Below are 19,044 nucleotides of genomic sequence, written 5' to 3' on the forward strand. Positions count from 1 at the left end.
AGACGTATAATATTCACAGACCGGATCCACTCCTTCTGTTCTTACTTTTCACAATAAAAGCCCTAGACCCCCCGGTGTGGAAAGGCCTCAAGTAGGCTTGTTGTTTTGTCCCAGCTCTTTGTAGAACATATTCAGACATCGCTGACTGGACAGTATTTGTGAGTGTGTGTGTGTGTGTGTGTGTGTGTGTGTGTGTGTGTGTGTGTAGGAGTTATGAATAACATTCAGACTAGGTTATAAAAACGTTGCCTGAGACTAAGAAAAGCCTGGATAGTGGTGGAGGGCACAGATCAGCCCAAAGCCTGCAGCTCATTGTCCGTGAAGTGTGCGTGCTAAGTGTGAAAGCTCCCTCCAAGTTAAATATTGCCTTAGGCTGGGCTCTTACACACCAGATCAAAACGACACCGGAGTAATCTCTGTGCAAAAACAGACACTGGCGGAGAAGAGAAATTAGCCGTCCTGTTCCTGCCACCTCTGGAAATCCCTCCGTCAGCAGCTCGCAGATGGAATAACACACTCCAAGCAGCGACTTGTTCAAACGGTGGGCTTGGTTCAACGTTAAATACTCTGACTCAACAAACACACACCCCCCGTCTGCACACACACTACGAGGCTATAGAAACTGTCCTGGTTGTTACTCATCTGGGGACACACTGACAGATTTCTATGTTACATAAAAGCCTGATGATGTACACGGACAACATAAACACAGCAGCCACTAATACTACAAACACGTTTCAACGCTCTCAGACAGACAATGAGGGGGTTTTGCTTCTCTGTGCTCAGATACCGGCCTGCTGATAGAACTCGGCAGGCAGAAGAACAAGCCAAGCTAACAATGTCACGGTTTCATATTACCGTGACATCATGGGCTGGATGTTCAAAGACAAATCCATCCGTTTGATCTGTGTCAAACTGCTCACTCCGACCCAGGCCGGGATTAGATAGAGAGCCAAACTATAGCCAAGAAATGTTGAACTCGCAGAGGCTCATTGGAGTCTGCAAATCAAATTAAAACATTGGAAGGCTTTGGCTGTTCTGCTGATACGAGTGTATTGAGTTCAGTAGAGAGAGTTAAAGATGTATGCTTTGTGAGGGGGGTTTGGATATAGCAGCCACACACACACACACACACACACACACGTCATTGTTCTGCCCCTTCCCAGTCACATGTAAATGACAGAAAACCCATGAGCTGGTCTGCTGACAGAGTACACATGCACCCAGACCTCAACAATGGCCAGACGTAGAGCATGACATTGAAACCAGACTGCAGCCACTTCATTCATTTTCATGAGACGCAGAAGACCACCACCAAAGTTGAACCTGGCTTAACCTTAGCTGTAATCTCTGTGTGCTACGCAGCTAATTTACCAATTCATTAACTGGTGTGGAAGACTGCCGGTTTCTACGTGTCATACTTCATACATAATGCATTTATGCAGCTGTAGAGTGCATGTTTGAGTCACGTATATCTTGTGTGTCCATTGAAAATAGATCAAACTGATCAGATGGTCTCTGACTGCAGCGTTACAACATAAAACATTATTTTTTACACTTGCCCAAGTGGGTCAGAAATCTACTTGCCCAAAGTCAATTTTTTACTTTCCCCTTTTGCAAATTGTTTTATTTATTAGCAGTTATCAAATAACAAGAGCTGGAGTTGGTACGTTTGTTGAAACTCTGTAATAGAGTGCTACAGGAATGAATCCTAAAACCTGGAAATGAGTTAGCACTTTCTGTTCCCCTCGTCTCAAAGACAATGTTTCTCTGAATGGGGTTTTAGTTAGATACATGAAGTGAGGTCTGTGGTTAAACCAAGCTGAAGATATTTTAACGTTTTGTTCTATGACGTAAAATACATCTATAAATAACCCACTTCTGAATTTTGAAACCGTTGTGTCTAAAAATAAAAGGCGGTTGCTAATAGGGATGGGTCATGATTTTTTCGAATAGTTGTTGAGTTATAAAAAAAAAATCGAATAGTTTATGTGACTATTCGTCCCGTCTTGAAACATATATATTTCCATTGTATTAACCGTTGCAGGCGCTGCCTGGTAGTAACGCTACTTAACGTTTTCTGTCAGCGCAGGGGTGTGTGTGTGTGTGTGCGTGCCATTTGCACAAACCCCCGTGCTGCCTCCAAAGGAGAGAGGACAGTTGGGTACCCAGAGGCGCACGGCGGCCGCCTCATTCAAACACGACAGAAACAAAATAAAACTCAACAAAACCGTCTTGGTTTGTCTTTCCACCGGCCTCTTCAAAATGTGCCGACGCTACATGTCGTTGGTTTTAGAGGAGGGAACCGGGGCGACGCTAACTTCCTGGTTGACCTACAGAAATACGTCATCCCAACAGCGCTCTATAAACCTGTTCAATCATTTAATTTGGCCTGAATAGAATGCTTTACATTCATTATGATTTGGGGAAGTGGTTTTGGAGGGAGGCCTGAAGGGACGGACGGTCAGCGTTGGCGACTTTCTTGCCGTCTTTACCCGCCACCATTTTCTCGCGAGTGCTTGCAACTCTCAATATGAGGTGCGAAGGAAGCGAGATGGCTGTGAGTTTACTAGCCCGACGTGGCATTTAACTTTCCCCGTACAAGCGGGCATTCCTTATTGTTGATTCCTGTCAAAAGCCTGTAAAACATCACAGAGAGGTCGTTAAAAGAAAAGGTAAAAAAATGTATTGTTACTTAACACGTGTTATCAACTATTAAGAGGCATGAATCCAAGACAATGAACAGCTGCGATGCAACATCAAAGTGCGATGTATCTGCAGAGGGATGACACAGCTGTAGCAGTGAAATGGATGAACATCCGCTGGGGAGCAGCACGTTGGATGCATTAACGTGTTATCAAGGGCTTCGCTAATATAAATCCTGGTCTCTGTGGAATGCTGAGGAATCTTCAGACAGTCCGTGGTTGAAGAAGTCGGTCTTGGTCTGAATATAAATTGCTGTTGATACGGGAGAGGACCTTCCCACACAATAATTATCAATGTTTGTGTGAAGAAGCTAGACGCGACTCAGCAGCCACATTAAATATCACATCGTCTGATTAAAGCTGGAATGCTGCTCATCAGACGGGACGCTCTCGGAGGCTGACGTCTCTGGCCGCCTGAACATGTCGGAGAGACACGAAGAGCCCAGAATCTGACTCTCGCTGCTGTTAATTACCTTCACATTCCACCAAACGGCAGTCTGGTTTGATGTGTTGCACCTTGGCATCGCGTTGGAAATCTGACTCACATTCTCTCCGTGACAGAAAGCCCCCTGGAGGCCTCGTACCTGATGTAGTCTGAGAGAATGCACCAAGCGCCCGGGGAATGCTCGCCTCGCCTGCTTCCAAGGTTCGCCTGGGGGCTAATGCACTATACCTAGCCCTGCCCCAGCCAGGGGTGAATCCACCCCCCTCCCTAACCACTTCAAAGCCTTGGCTAAACTTTATTCAAAGCCTTGGCAAAACCTTGAAGCTTAAAGTGGCAGGGTTGAGATAAGAGGGGCAGCGAGACAAAGACACTTCCAGGATTCTTTTATTGCTCGCCGTTTGGTAGATTTATAAACGACAGATAAAAGAGTGAATTAAAAGGGTGAGCTAACGAGGTCCATATGGTTCTGCTGGATGAGCTAAGCGTGCCCATGTTAGCGAATCAAAGGCGAAGCAGGCTGGCACGAGATAAAGAGCCGTTGGCCTTCTCTCCCTTTCAGCCCCGCTTTTCATTTCTCCTCCTCGGCCTTCAGACCGGCGATGGATTGTGTTTCAGGCAGCTGTAAAAACCCTGGAATGCCTCCACGCTCCGCTGTCTGATCCGCTCGCTCTTTTCTGTTTCTAATCAGCGCGTCTCATTTAAACCACAAGCAGGCCAGTCTATTAGAGACGGCAGCGGTTTTGTAGACCATTATGTTCCTCTGGTAGGGAAGGGGGGATAAGATTTCCTTTATCCAGCGTTTGGTCTCCGGCTACATGAGCGAGCCTTGTTCAGCCACATAAGAACAGTCATCAGAGTCCCTCAGTGAGGTATTAGATGAAGATATAAGCTCAGAGCTGCCAAGAGGAAAGCTGCTCTGGAACGTAGAGCCAAGTTTATAGATCTCACTCCACTGATGGCGCTCTAAAACCAAAAGGATCACGGCTGCTGATTGCAGTGCAGGTTGATTAAAGAGGCCCAGATCTTAGTGAAACAAAGGCTTCGGATGGATAGTACTCTCCACAGGACAAGAACTCTCAAACTCGTGCTGCACAATGCAACAACGTGGTTACACATCACAATAACTCCACAGTCGGACCATGTGTCAGGAAGTCTATAAATCTCAAACGGTGCTACAGGTACTCCAACAAGCACACTTAAAGACAACCTTTCTGTCCGTGCAATGACTACTGATTTTGAGCAGATAAATGCGTGATAAACTATGAACAACCATGCAATTAACCGCAATTAAATATTTTAATCGATTGACAACCTTAATATTTAATCAACATTTGGTAGGTAACATTTAAGAAACTTGATCAGGACGTCCCTATTTATAACAGAACATATTCATGACTAAATAAGCAACAATCACACTTCAATTTGAGCATAATTCGGTCTTACCTATAAAGAGTTGAACTGTCTGTGTGGGTTTGGTTTGATGGTTTGATTGACAGCGCTGGCAACATGCAAACAACTGTCCTCACATTTTAAATCAAAGGTCGCTAAACTCTGATTGGTGCAACTAAATATGTAACGCCACCTTTTTCCAACCGAGGCCCGCCCACATCAAACCAATGAGAAGAGCACTTTGAAAAACACTAAAAGAGAAATCTCTAGTGGGAAATAACCAGAACTGTTGTAACATTGACAGATAATAATAATGTAGGACCCCCCCATCGCTCATAATAAGAAGTATTCAGCAAAATGCTTCACATGCTCCGAGTGTAAACACACAAGTCAAAGTAAATACTTTGTCCTGCAGTCTGGATGGTTTATCGGGGGGGCTACGGTGGCTGCGGGCCGACAAGGAGCCGCCTGCCATCGCCGTGACGATGAACAGCGCTGCCGTTTCCGAGACTTTGTTGAAAACTCCGAGGTGGTGATTTAAAGCCGAAACACATCGTTATGACGGGAAGCGGAGGACAGAAAGTCAGCCAGAAGCCAGATCGGAGAAATGTGCAGACGGTAAATGTGTTTTAAGAAATGCATACATCACACAAGTACTATACATAAAGTAAATAAAGCCAGAGGGGGGTTTCATTGCTGCTTGGGACATTGTGTCTCGTCTGTGGACCACCGTGCATATTGTTTTTTTTCCCAGGTCGTCGCAGCAGACAGTCGCCACTCTGCTGTAGGTTATTGTGATTAGTAGAGATGCACCGATACCACTTTTTTCAGACAGAGTGCAAGTACTTACATTTGGGTACTCGCCGATACCGAGTACCGATACCGAGTACCGATACGAGTACTTCTCTGTGCCAAAAGACCCTCGTTAACAGCCAGCTGGAGGGTGTGAGCGACACACGGCAGGCTGGGGAGTCCCGCATACGAGGCGGTGCACCACGACCGGCTCTAGGTCGGCTTGGAAAGGCTCGGGGCAAAGGTGCTTCCCGGGGCCGTGGACAAAGCGTCACCGGGGATGACTGTCCTCAGTGCAGCCCTGGGTCGGCCCACGTAAAAGGCGCCAGGGGTCTGTGGCGATGTCGGCAACCCACCCGACCCGTCTCGCGGCCGCAGCTTTACAGCGCTCCCCGCCCGGACCTCGCCTCACCGTGACGGGGCTCCCTGCTCCCGGTGCGACTGGTACCTGACAAGCTAGTATGACATGGTTGGCACCGATCGATTCCTGGCTTTAAAACCCGCTACATCCTCCAAAAGATGGATAAGTGGCCGGGCTGGATGGCGGGTACAGCGTTTTGGAGAATCTACACAGTATCGCAGAACATTATATCGCGATACTCATGTGTATCGATTATTTTCTTACACCCCCAGCAGGTGGCCTTTAATATGATCTGCAAACTGGGAAATATGAGGCCTGTACTCACCAGACTGAAGTCCCATTGTGGTCCTGGGGTGAGGAAGGTGAAGGAGCTTCCTCTTCTCAGTGACCTGAACAACAACCAGAGGAGGGAGGTGGGGTCACAATTAAAACAGAGCTACAATGCATCCTCTGAGCTACAAACCCCAACACCATCAGTGTGCAACCTCGCCCTGAATGTTATCACAGAACCCACCACTGTGAACAAACATGACTCAGAAACACCCGTGAGAATGTTTAAGAAGCGGCGGATCGATTTGAACCGCCGGCGGAGTCCCACTCTGACCTAAAGTCATGACACAGTGAGCTCAAAGCATTCACGAGGTGATAAGACTGTGACTCATGGAGTGAGTGGTGTCCTGAGAAAACATTCACCTCCCGTTACCTACCACAGCCTCAGCATGGTGGAGCCGCGGCGCTGTCCTCCTACTCAGACCAGGGGCTGACCAGATAAGGATCCTCCCTGTCAGGGTAGGAAGGGGAACATGATGACCCTGTTCCTCATCAAACCACTAAGCTGTCTTTAGACCCCTGTGGGATTTAAAGGAGGAGTCCCACACCTTCCACCCTCCCAGAGATGTCTCTTTTTGTTGGGGTTTTTCTGGCAGAGGACAGCTTTGCCTTTTTTGGGAGTCCACGGTGGGTTTGTCCGGACTGAACACCCCCCCCTAAATCCTTCTCATGTCAAACAACATATCTTCAACCTGTGTGATTATTACGGTATTAAGGTTGGGCTGGATGAGGTCACACTGAGGACTGTTACACAACACATCCCGCTCAGTGAATGGACGGTTACAGCGAGAAGAAAAACATCAAAGCAGAGGTTAACATCTGTCTTGTCCAACAATAATTTTGGTTTTTATTGAAGCACTATTTCACGCTGATGAAATACTTTCAATGAGAACTGAGTCTCACGACGACTGCCGTACAAAGTGAAGTAATTGTGCAGCTTCAGTAAGCATTGACACAGAGACTGTAGAAAGAAGAGACTGTTTTATAGCATTACGCATAAAGCCTCGACCTTTTTAAAAAAGGAGTCACTGGTGTCTTTTAGGAGTGGGATGAAAAAAAATGGATTCACTCATATAGCAAGTTTTTTTTTTTTTTTTTACTATTTCGAAATAATTATTTTAATGCCAGAATCAATATATTTGCTTAATTTGAGTCTATGTGGAGGTAGAAGGAAGTTACCGCTTTTATTTTGTTAGTCTGAGTAACATGACGTAATACCCGTTCCGTATCCGTCAACCAAAACAAACCGCAGCGAGCCGAAACGAGAAAGTATAAACCGTTGGAGGGTCCACATGGATACGACCTGCACCCTCAAATGTTAAATCCAGCGTGGTAAACACTACACATCCAGTAAAGGATGGAAACACTTTGGGTTTCACACATTGACAGGAAAAGCAGAACTAGACATTGTGGCTAAAGCTGCATGCTAACTCTGTCCCGGACAGGAAACATTATCGTATCGCGGTAACGTTGCGGTCGAGCCGCTGGCCGTCGCTCTCGTCTCCGTGGTCAAACGGGCCGACGCTACGACTGTAGAGCACCCAGATACTGACATTTATGTTATTGCATTGAAACGGCCCCGATGGAGCTGACCATGGATGGATAAAGAGAACGGAGCTGACGGGAGAGCTAGAGACCACCTTGGAGAAGTTAGAGGAAAAAGATGAAGAAAAGTTGCATTTCTTACAGATGTGGAAACCACAGCTGAAAATACAAGCAGAAGATGAAATGTTGAGACATTGTGGAGTATGTTTCAGGGAACTATCACGCAACAGTAGTGCATCACACTCAGCGGATATATGACGGCACGGTGAATCAAAACCTCCTACGCTGCTCAGCTTTTACAATCCAATCTCACACACGATCATAACTGGTGTCAGAGCGGTTGATCATATTGAAGATGGATGTCTTGGGGCGGGGGGTCCTTCGATGGTGGGACCTAAAAAGGCATCCAGCATCCGGAGAATGCGGAGCTGCTCAGAAACACTTGTTCAGTGTGTGTGTGTCCGGCAAGTGCTGCTCGTAAGGCTGAGTCATTCCAGTTCTACTACTGGTGTTGCTCCAGTTGGCATTTATCCAGTGACAGACAACTGTCCATCTATAGTCAGCACTACAGGCAGCTGCAGCCTCCGTCTCTGGGAGCTGGGAGCTGGGAGCTGGGAGCTGTGAGATGGGCAACTACTTTCATAAGTGATTAATTGTTTAAGACATCTTTTAAGCACGAATGTCAAACACTCTGCGGTTCCAGCTTCTCAAATTTGCTGCTTTTCTCTGTTTTATATCATTATAAAGTGAATATCCATTTGGTCTTGGACTGTCGGTCAGGTAAAACAAGACATCTGGAGAGATCACATTGGGTTCTGGGAAATTTAATAGTGTTTTTTATATTCACACAGCGCGAAGCGTAGGGGTCTCTCATCACCCTGAAGGGGATTCTTTCACAACGATGACCCGCAAGCTGTACATTATCCCGCTTATTACACGGCTACTTACTGAAGAAAAAACGGTCGACCAAAGTCCGACATCAGCAACGGTCTGTTATACATAGCAACGGTCTGTTATAGAGAAATTACAGACCACAGAACGCCGTGATTGACCAATCAGAATCGAGTATTCAACACAGCCGTGTAATAAACGTTTTACTGTAATGCAGTATTTATACACCAGACCCATCACGTCATTGACCATGTCCACTATTAGAAGGTGTTGATCCAAGTTGCTAGTCAAGCCAAGTTGCTTCGTCGTATATCATTATAAACTGAATATATCTTTAGGTTTTGGACTTTTGGTCGAGCAAAACGCGACATTTGAAGATGTCCCCATATCTGCAGATTAATTGATAATTAAAATAGCTGTTAGTTGCATTCCTATAGTGATGTAACATGTTTAATATGTGACATTTTGCAGAGGCAGGGCTCCAGACTAACTTCAATACATTTGTTGCACTGGTGCAACTTTTTCATTTAAGTGCACCGAAAATGTTTCACTGTGGCCTTTGGTGCTGCGATAATGAATTTTTAAGCGTTTCGTTAGTTCCCATAGGGAAGAGACACAAGAGATGTCACGATACCAGAACTTCAGTAGTCAATACCAATACTAATGAAACTGGTAACAAGTGATGTCTCGGTGTAAAAACACAGTAATAATGCTCATATATGACCACAAACCAGAAGTCTTTAACACCACTGTTGCCTATTAAACTAAACCATATCACAGACATGTTTGACTGAAGGGACAATAAAGTGTAAAGGCAGACCGGTCAGTGGGTTGAACAGAGCACCAACACCGCTCTAATGAACTACGTCAGGTTTCCTGTTGGGACCACCCATAATGGAGCTACTGTAAGGTGTTCTGGATCAACAGCATGTGTTTGTAGAACAACAATAACCAGCTGAAAGAGAGCAGGGAAATGAGAAGCTCCCTGGGTGTCCCGGAGGCCAGTCAGGGGTCAGAGGTCACTGCAGGTGTTGTTCAGACTTAACTGTCAAAGTTCTGAATTAACGTGCCACTCCTGCACAGGGCAGGTTGTCCTGTTGAAGTGTTGACCTGCACCCTCCCATGTTAAATCCAGCATGGTAAACACTACACATCCAGTAAAAGATGGCAACACTTTGGGTTTCACACATTGACAGGGAAAGCAGAGCTAGACATCACAGCTAAAGCTGCATGCTAACTTCTAAAAAAGGCCAAAATATGTCAGAAAAAAAGCCGAAATAAGACTGACATTTTTTTTTTTAAAAAGCCGAAATATGTCAGAAAAAATACAGAAAAAAATGTTAAAGTATGTCCGAAATATGGCCCAAAAAATGTCAGAAATATGTTCAAACAAAAGGCCGATATATATGTCTGAATAAAAGTCCGAAAAATGTCTAAAAATGTTTCCGAAAAAAATTGTCTGAAAAATATCCGAAAAAAAGTGCAAAAAAGTTAGCAGGAAACGTTATGGTATGACGGTAACGTTGCGGTGGAGCCGGCCGCCGCTCTCATCTCCGTGGTCAAATGGGTCGATGCTACAACTGTAGAGGACCCAGATACTGACATTTGTGTTCTCTGCATTGAAACGGCCCCGATGGAGCTGACCATGGATGGATAAAGAGGTCGGAGCTGACGGGAGAGCTAGAGACCACCTTGGAGAAGTTAGAGGAAGTAGACACGTGGGACTACGTCTGTTTTTCAAAATAAGGTGTTAACAAAGGGAACTGTATATACTAAATACATCTGTGGAAATAAGATTGATGGATTATATTCACCAGAAGTATAAAACATTACATGTCTCTTATAAATTAAAAAGAAAATACCACTAATCTGTGAGGGAAATATCTTTATTCTTTGATTTTTGGGTTGCTGGAATTTTTTTTTATAAATATTGCCCAACAATGAACTGATATATTTGACTTTAGGACATAAAAATCAAACATTTTGACTGTATTAATTTAGATATTTTCCAAAGTAAAAGTCCCTAGAAGTGTATGATTCAACTTTTCCCCATGGTCTAGTGTTAAAAAAATAAACAAAAATTGCAATAAGTCGTAATATCGAATCGCAATACATATCGAATCGGGAGATAGGTGTATCGTCGCAGCCCTACCCCACAAAAAAATCAGATTAATGTGCTTTATGTCATTGTTAATAAGGTATTACTGTATAGAAGTGTAATGTTACCGGGGGCAGGGACGTCTGGATTTAGTAAATTGCTGGAACTCAGTGTCTTTGGAACATTTTGGTCCCATCATGTCTTTCAGGACTGATGTAAATATATACTTCAAAGGAACGCGTCCATTTAGCATATTTCAGTGGAACATATTAAATATTCCACCTACAACCTCAGTACGTCACTCAATTTAAAGGGCATCATGCGTAGGCAGCTCTTAAAGAGTTATGGAAATATGATAACAGTGACACAGGATGCTGAATGGTTAACGGAGAAGCAGTGCGCTGGCTGACTGTGCAGCAGAGGCTTCTGTGGAATGTGCAGCAGAGCTTCCAGAGGAGCAGGCGGTCACTGCCGACTCATGGTTTGCTGCTGAATAACGACAAGCGTTGGCCCGGGAGCAAGGCCGGGCCACACGCACTATCCGGCCATTGTTATATCATCAGGCCTTCAGCCAAGGCTCATTTATCACACTGGTGTAGATTCTGTCCAAAGGCATGCTGGGAATCTGACAGGAGATGAGAGCCTGAAGCAATTAAACATAACTTCCTCTCCAGCTCGTTAATGCCTCACTGCTTAATCTAAACAACTGTTGTAGAGCGAGCGGCGCCAGAGCAGACACTATTTGTGATATGTATATACAGATATGTGTAATAAAGTGTGAGGAAGTAAGCTCATCACCAACAGGTCACCAGTTAAATCCAGTAAATGCTACGTGTCCACAGCCTCCGTCCTTTCTACGCTCACCACTCATTGTCTTTGTAAGCAGCCGTGCAATGCATTCTGGTAGCGTGGCGGTGCAATTCGAGAGACGAGGCGGCGCGTTGGCCGCTCCTCATTTGCATTAAGTTGAGGTCTGGACTACTTTATGCAAATCAGGGGCGCCCGGCAGCGCGACTCGCCGCCTCCGGAAACTCCCGAGAAACTTTTAATTTAACCGTTGTCAACTAGGGATAACCGACCCTCGTTAATCGATTATTAACCGTTAACAGACAAGATTTGTGCCTCACATGCAGCGGTGTACCAGCTGCAGTATATGAGCAAAACAGACAACTGAGTCTCCAGTTCACCCGTCCGGGAGAGTTACTGTAGCAGCTACGATGCTGCGTGTAGTGTCGCGGACATGCAGCCACTTTCCCAGTAAACGTCTCCACCGCACATTTAGTTTAGTTGAGCAGGTTGTCAGCTGTGTGACCAACAAACAGTGTGTATTTGTGTTCCGTTAGCAGCTGTTGTGAAAAACAGTTTAACGGTCTAACTCCACGATCCAGTACTACAATGTTCACAGTCTTTCGTTTTCAGTAATTATTTCCCAACACTTATGAAGTGTTTAGAAACAAATCTCTTTACTTTACGAGGAAAAATGACTCACTGAATGAAGATGTATCAGATGTCATGTTTCCCATAAGATGAGAAACTCTGAAAGCTGATAGTGTCTGTGTGTGTGTCTAACTGTTTCATGAATATGTGTTTGATATCGTGTTCGTCACTGTCACCAGCCCGGGGGGGCAAAGGTCTTTTCTGCCCGTGTACCTGCTCTTGTGTGTCGAGGGACGTGTGGCTCATGAGTCAGTGGATTAGCATCCCCGTCAGCCCTGCCCTTGTTTGTTAAAGCTGACTGACTCTGAAACTGAAGCTACCCGGCGCTGCCGACCCCATCACGTCCTCCCTCTGGACCTGTTCTACTGATACTACAGAACACTCACACGCAGCATTTTCATGGCGATAGCATCATATCACAGTTGTGCAGACTACTGCCATATGAACTGTTACATCACGTGAAGTTTATTGAAAAACATTCCCATTTTTATGGGGGACAAAACTCCGTCTCCGCCCGTCCAACGTGCTGTTTGGTGCTTTACACGGTCAACGAACTCTCAATGCTGAGTTCACCAGCAACCTTGTTTATCGCTGCTGGTTGAATTCCACTGTCAGTCTTGTATTTATTGCCAATCTCTTTGGGGAAATCAGGTCTTATTTTCTCTCACTCAATGCTTTTTCCCCCCATAAACCTCGTTATGGAGGTCAAATATTGGGTGATGTTTTTCCGTGTTTGTCTGCAGAGCCAGTTGGGCACTGCATGGGCAGGGCCGGGGCTCTTTGGCACACGGCATGGAAAAGCCTTTGAAAAAAAGAGTCCAATATAAACTCTCGCACGGGTTTTATTATCTCAAAACATACTGATTTCCACTGGCCAGATAAATCTCTTTGTATTGGTACAAATGAGCTCTGGGGACACTATTTAAGCACTGGCCATTAAATTAAAGAGAGAACCTGAAGAAACAATGATAAGTGTCTTGTGTTGCCTGGATCCAGAGTAACACCACACAGAGAGGGATGAAACACTACCTAGACACAGACTAGGTTTACTATTTTGAGCAGTGGCATGGGAAGTTCACGCTCATACCAAAACAGGCATTATTGTTAATTCTTTTTAGGGATTTTACTTCAAGAATAAGTTCACATTTTTTTAAAAGTCAGCCTTAAAATAATACTCATGTATTCCAAAACTCCAGTATATAATGTATATGGTATATAAACAAAGAAGTGAATTAAATAGATCGGCCCAATTGTCACCGATACCCGATCCCGCTATTTGAGTCAGTATCGGCCCGATATCCAATCTAGTATCTGTATCGGTGCATCCCTACTCCCATCACAACCCCAATGCCAGAGATGGGGGATAAAGATGCAACCTAAAGCTGAGCTGAAGCTGATATGAAACTAGAGTCGCATCAAGTGGATGTCTTCCAACATTACAGTCTTTTTGTACCCAATTCTCTCTTGAGGCTCTCGGGCAGGCCATCCTGATCAACTTTACTGTCTTTTAAAGGCTGTGGCAGGTTCAATTTTAGAGCTAGAGTGAAGGTGCAGATATCATATGAAACTACAAAATCTAATGGTAACAACCATGTCATGCTAGCTAGTAAGGAAGGAGGCTAAATAATGCTGCAAAGTTAGGCAACATTTTGGCGATGAAAACTGGCGTGGCCATTTTCAAAGGGGTCCCTTGACCTCTGACCTCAATATATGCGAATGAAAACTGGTCCCTAAACAGTCTTGAATTACATAAATTGGGTCTCACTGTAAAGCTGAGACTCTGGTGGATCCAATGAGCCCAACTGTATTCATGTGTGATGATGTTAGTCCCCATAGGAGACATTTCATTGTAGTGAGACTATTTTTTTTTAACTTGACCTCACTGTATAAAATGACCTGTGGTGACCTCTAGGATAATCACAGCCTCATGAAACTTTACTTTTGGTTCAATGTTTTTGCAAATTTCCCCACTGTGGGACTAATAAAGGAATATCTGATCTGATCTTATCTTATCCCATCCATGGGGCCTACCTACCTACTGTGGCACTCTGCCACCATCTTGTGGCGTTTTGACGCAACCGAAACTATCTGCACACACTTTAAAACTATAATCTAACTCATTGTTTATATATTTATTATTAGTGGCGGATGGTGTAAGTGTTTCTTGGTGGGTCTGTGGTGCCACATCCAATCAATTTCAACAAACATCCCGGAATGATATAATGCAAAAAAAGTGAAGGTATCAAAAACACATTACTACTTTACAGTTAAATAATTACCAATTATTTTATTCCAACAGGAAGAGTAAATAATGCTTTAAAAAAAACACAACAGTATAAAATGTACTCAGTGGTGGAAAGTAACTAAGTACTTAAATACAATTTACTTTAGGTACTTTACTTGAGTATTTCCATGTTCTGCTACTTTCTACTCAACTATAAATATTAGACTTTTTACTCCACTACATTTATCTGACAACTTTAGTTACTTTACAGATTCAGATTAATAATACAAAATATGATCACATTACAATCAAATTACACATATTACTGGGTGCATTCCATATTTAAAACACAAATACTGACAATTTATATAATTTGTATTATTATTATTATTATTATTAGTAGTAGTAGTAGTAGCAGCAGCAGCAGCAGCAGTAGTAGTAGTAGTAGTGGTAGTAGCAGCAGTAGTAGTAGTAGTAGAAGTAGCAGCAGCAGTAGTAGTAGTAGTAGTAGTAGCAGCAGCAGTAGTAGTGGTAGTAGTAGTAGAAGTAGTAGCAGCAGTAGTAGTAGTAGTAGTAGCAGCAGTAGAAGTATTAGTGGTAGTAGTAGTAGTAGTAGCAGTAGCAGTAGTAGTAGTAGTAGTAGAAGTAGTAGCAGCAGTAGTAGTAGTAGTAGTAGCAGCAGTAGCAGTAGTAGTAGTAGCAGCAGTAGCAGCAGCAGTAGCAGTAGTAGTGGTAGTAGTAGTAGTAGTAGCAGTAGCAGTAGTAGTAGTAGTAGAAGTAGTAGCAGCAGTAGTAGTAGTAGTAGTAGCAGCAGTAGCAGTAGTAGTAGTAGTAGTAGCAGCAGTAGCAGCAGCAGTAGTAGTAGTAGTAGTAGAAGTAGCAGCAGCAGTAGCAGCAGTAGTAGTAGTAGTAGTAGCAGCAGTAGCAGTAGTAGTAGTAGTAGAAGTAGTAGTAGTAGCAGTAGTAGTAGTAGTAGAAGTAGTAGCAGCAGTAGTAGTAGTAGAAGTAGTAGCAGCAGTAGTAGTAGTAGAAGTAGCAGCAGCAGTAGTAGTAGTAGTAGCAACAGCAGTAGTAGTAGTAGTAGAAGTAGCAGCAGTAGTAGTGGTAGTAGTAGTAGTAGTAGTAGAAGTAGTAGCAGCAGTAGTAGTAGTAGTAGTAGCAGCAGTAGCAGTAGTAGTAGAAGTAGCAGCAGTAGCAGTAGTAGTAGTAGCAGCAGTAGCAGCAGCAGTAGTAGTAGTAGTAGAAGTAGCAGCAGCAGTAGCAGCAGTAGCAGCAGTAGTAGTAGTAGTAGTAGTAGCAGCAGTAGCAGTAGTAGTAGTAGCAGCAGTAGCAGCAGCAGTAGTAGTAGCAGTAGCAGCAGCAGTAGCAGCAGTAGTAGTAGTAGTAGTAGAAGTAGCAGCAGCAGTAGCAGCAGTAGTAGTAGTAGTAGTAGTAGTAGTAGCAGCAGCAGTAGCAGCAGCAGTAGCAGTAGTAGTGGTAGTAGTAGTAGCAGCAGCAGTAGCAGCAGTAGTAGTAGTAGTAGTAGCAGCAGTAGCAGTAGTAGTAGTAGTAGTAGTAGCAGCAGCAGTAGTAGTAGTAGCAGCAGTAGCAGCAGCAGTAGTAGTAGTAGTAGTAGCAGCAGCAGCAGTAGCAGCAGTAGTAGTAGTAGTAGTAGCAGCAGTAGCAGTAGTAGTAGTAGTAGTAGTAGCAGCAGCAGTAGTAGTAGTAGTGGTAGTAGTAGTAGCAGCAGCAGTAGCAGTAGTAGTGGTAGTAGTAGTAGCAATGTTTTTTTGTGTGACTCAGGGACGCCCTCTATTGACCGGCCAACACTGGTTATTATGTATTTGTAGGATTTGTTTGCTTGTTTGAAACGACTAGTCACTCTCACTTGGCTATTTGTGAACTTTAAACCCTTTAAAGACAACACACAATAGTTACTTTACTGCAGCTTTGTCTTGGTTCACAGACTGAACAGACTAAAGGATGGACTCACCGTCTCAGACTGCTGCTCCTGTTCCTGAGAGGAGACTCCTCTTCATCTCCATCACATGAACTCCTCCTCTTCACGGTCCTACAGCTCGGTTGTCTCTTCAGTTTCTCTGAGGAGGAACCAGGAGCTTTGTCTTCACCCATTTGAAAGCTCACAGACTCGCTGGGTGCTCCTGAACCGGTTAAATAACAATAATAACAGTAACTCTACCTTCAGCAGCAGGAAACTGACTGTTTGTTTGAATATGGCGGAAGTCCAGAAACCGACCAATGAGAGGAGACCGGAAGAACTGGTTGCTAGGATATGAGTGGGCGGGGCCAGAGGAGCTCAACTTCCGGTGACGGTGACTGATAAACAATAACAATGGAATATTATAATGAGCAGTCTGGAGCCATTATAATGCAATTATTTAAAGGTTCACAGTGTTGATGAGGTTTTATATTCACTCCATGAAACATTCATTTAATCAGAGAGTCAGAGGCAATGCAATATGTGCAATATATATATATATATTTTTTATCGTGCTCCTTGTATTTTAATGTATTATATGTAATGTCTTGTTTTATAAGTTTGAATTTAATTGAATATATATACATATATATATTTTAAATTTATATTTATATTTGTATTAAATATAAATATTTAAATATTCATTTATATTTACATTAAATATAAATATATATTTAAATAATATATAAATATTTATATTTATATAATATTAAAATATTTAATCACAATTGATCGCATGATGGTCCATAGTTAATTGAGATTACTTACAAATGAATCGCATATTTTTTTATCTGTTCAAATGTACCTTAAAGGAAGATTCGTCAAGTATTTAATACTCTTATCAACATGGGAGTGGACAAATATGCTGCTTTATGAAAATGTATGTACATATATATATATATGTATATATATATATATATACATATATATATATATATATATATATGCATATGTATATGTGTGACTATACTGGGAAAAAAGTAGAATAAAGTTGTAAAACTAAGGCAGTGTGTCCCCCTCATATTGATACAAATATTAAACCTAATTTAATAATTAATTTCTTCAAAGTGTGGAATCCAGTGGCTAATTCGCTTGTTCATTTGAAATATTTAATAATAATTCATTAGGCTTGCTGGCTCTGAACTGAGCTCTGCTACCACATAACACCCTTCAGTATCTAATCTCATATGAGCACCAGCTATGACTGTATCACTGTAGCCATAGTCACAGTAAACAATGCTCTCTTTAAGATTATTGCCATAGAGATTCATACATCAACAACAGACAATGACACATAGACAGATAACTCCTCCTCCTCATGTTCAAACCATAATTAAAACAATCTTTTTTCCTCCCTATCTCCTAGACCAGGGGTCAGCAACCTTTACTACCAAAAGAGACATTTTAGGCAAAAGAAACCCCCCCCCGCCTGAATAAAGTCATAACTTTACGAGAAAAAAAGTCGTAATATTACGAGAATAAAGTCATAACTTTACGAGAAAAAAAGTCGTAATATTACGAGAATAGTCATAACTTTAAGAGAAAAAAAGTTGTAATATTACGAGAATAAAGTCATAACTTTACAAGAAAAAAGTCGTAATGTTACGAGAATAAAGTCATAACTTTACGAGAAAAAAAGTCGTAATATTACGAGAATAAAGTCATAACTTTACAAGAAAAAAGTCGTAATGTTACGAGAATAAAGTCATAACTTTACGAGGAAAAAAAAGTTGTAATATTACGAGAATAAAGTCACAACTTTACAAGAAAAAAGTCGTAATGTTACGAGAATAAAGTCATAACTTTACGAGGAAAAAAAAGTTGTAATATTACGAGAATAAAGTCATAACTTTACGAGAAAAAAGAAAATTACTACTTTATAATATTATGACTTTATTCTCTAAATCTCAGATTTATTATTTTCCCTCAATGTGGCCCTAATACTCCGTCGTACCGTCGTACCATAGACCTACAACAATGGTATATAAAAATTAAAATGTAAACAAAAAACAGTTATTCATTTCCATTTTTATAAACCCACAGGGAGCCACTGGAGAGGAGCTGAAGAGACGCAGGTTGCAGACCCCTGTCCTAGACAGGACTGTGACTCCATCATCTTATTATATGCAAAACATTTGCAGGAAATAAAAACACACAAAAACACACTGTCCTGTAAATAAATGTGATTTATTGTTAATTTTTAATTCACTTCATGCAGCTCAATATCCTTAAATAGACTTCCATCAGCCTCTAGTGGCGGTCAGAGGGAACTGCAGTATAACATCCACCTGTTGCTGGCAGTGGAAGAAACTCTCCTTTACAAAATATACAAGTAAGATAGATTTATGAGAGCTGATATAATAGTATAAGTTAAAATCCATGAGCATCTCTCTCTTCTGCTTGTCCTCTTTGTTTTCGCTGCATTGATCCACAGTCTTATAACCGATTTCAAATGGTGCTAGAAGGCTGCAGCGGGCTCTAAGCACCAGAAGAAATCAGTTATCTTTTAGAGGAGAAAGAGGAGGAGGAGGAGGAGGAGGAAGGGCGGTCCTGTCCTGTGTCCTCCTGGGGCTCACTCACTGCCGGAGCTGTCCTCCTGTCCCCAAGAACACTGATTTCAAATGGTGCTAGACAATGGGAACACACATCTAAACCACCATGTGAAACCAGCTTCTGGGGGAAGACGTGTTTCGGTGTCACAGCTGCAGCGGTGAGATGAGTTACAGTCACAGTTCCATCCGATTTTAGAAATGTATTTTATTGATATGTTGTATTTTAGTTGCTCCTTAAGCTCCATAAGGGGCTGATATTTGGGACAGCATGCAGTTGAATCCTCACTCAACCATGAC

General features: G+C 42.8%; 1 protein-coding gene across 2 annotated transcripts in view; it reads right to left on the reverse strand.

Annotated features, from left to right (window-relative positions):
- The window catches only part of net1 (neuroepithelial cell transforming 1), a 37,273-nt gene extending 20,820 nt beyond the window's left edge, over positions 1-16,453 (reverse strand). Inside the window, exons 1-3 of one of the 2 annotated variants that reach the window (XM_037760112.1) lie at positions 16,190-16,336; positions 6,400-6,473; positions 6,018-6,081 (exon numbers count right to left, since the gene is read on the reverse strand). In XM_037760112.1, coding sequence (XP_037616040.1) covers positions 6,018-6,081; positions 6,400-6,413 — 78 coding nt within the window. In that variant the 5' untranslated portion in view covers positions 6,414-6,473; positions 16,190-16,336. Of the gene's footprint in view, positions 1-6,017; positions 6,082-6,399; positions 6,474-16,189 lie in introns of both variants that reach the window. The other variant, XM_037760111.1, reaches the window with a different exon arrangement.
- Positions 16,454-19,044: the final 2,591 nt, after the last annotated feature.

Source organism: Sebastes umbrosus, chromosome 23 (genome assembly GCF_015220745.1).
Source record: "Sebastes umbrosus isolate fSebUmb1 chromosome 23, fSebUmb1.pri, whole genome shotgun sequence".
NCBI lineage: Eukaryota > Metazoa > Chordata > Actinopteri > Perciformes > Sebastidae > Sebastes > Sebastes umbrosus.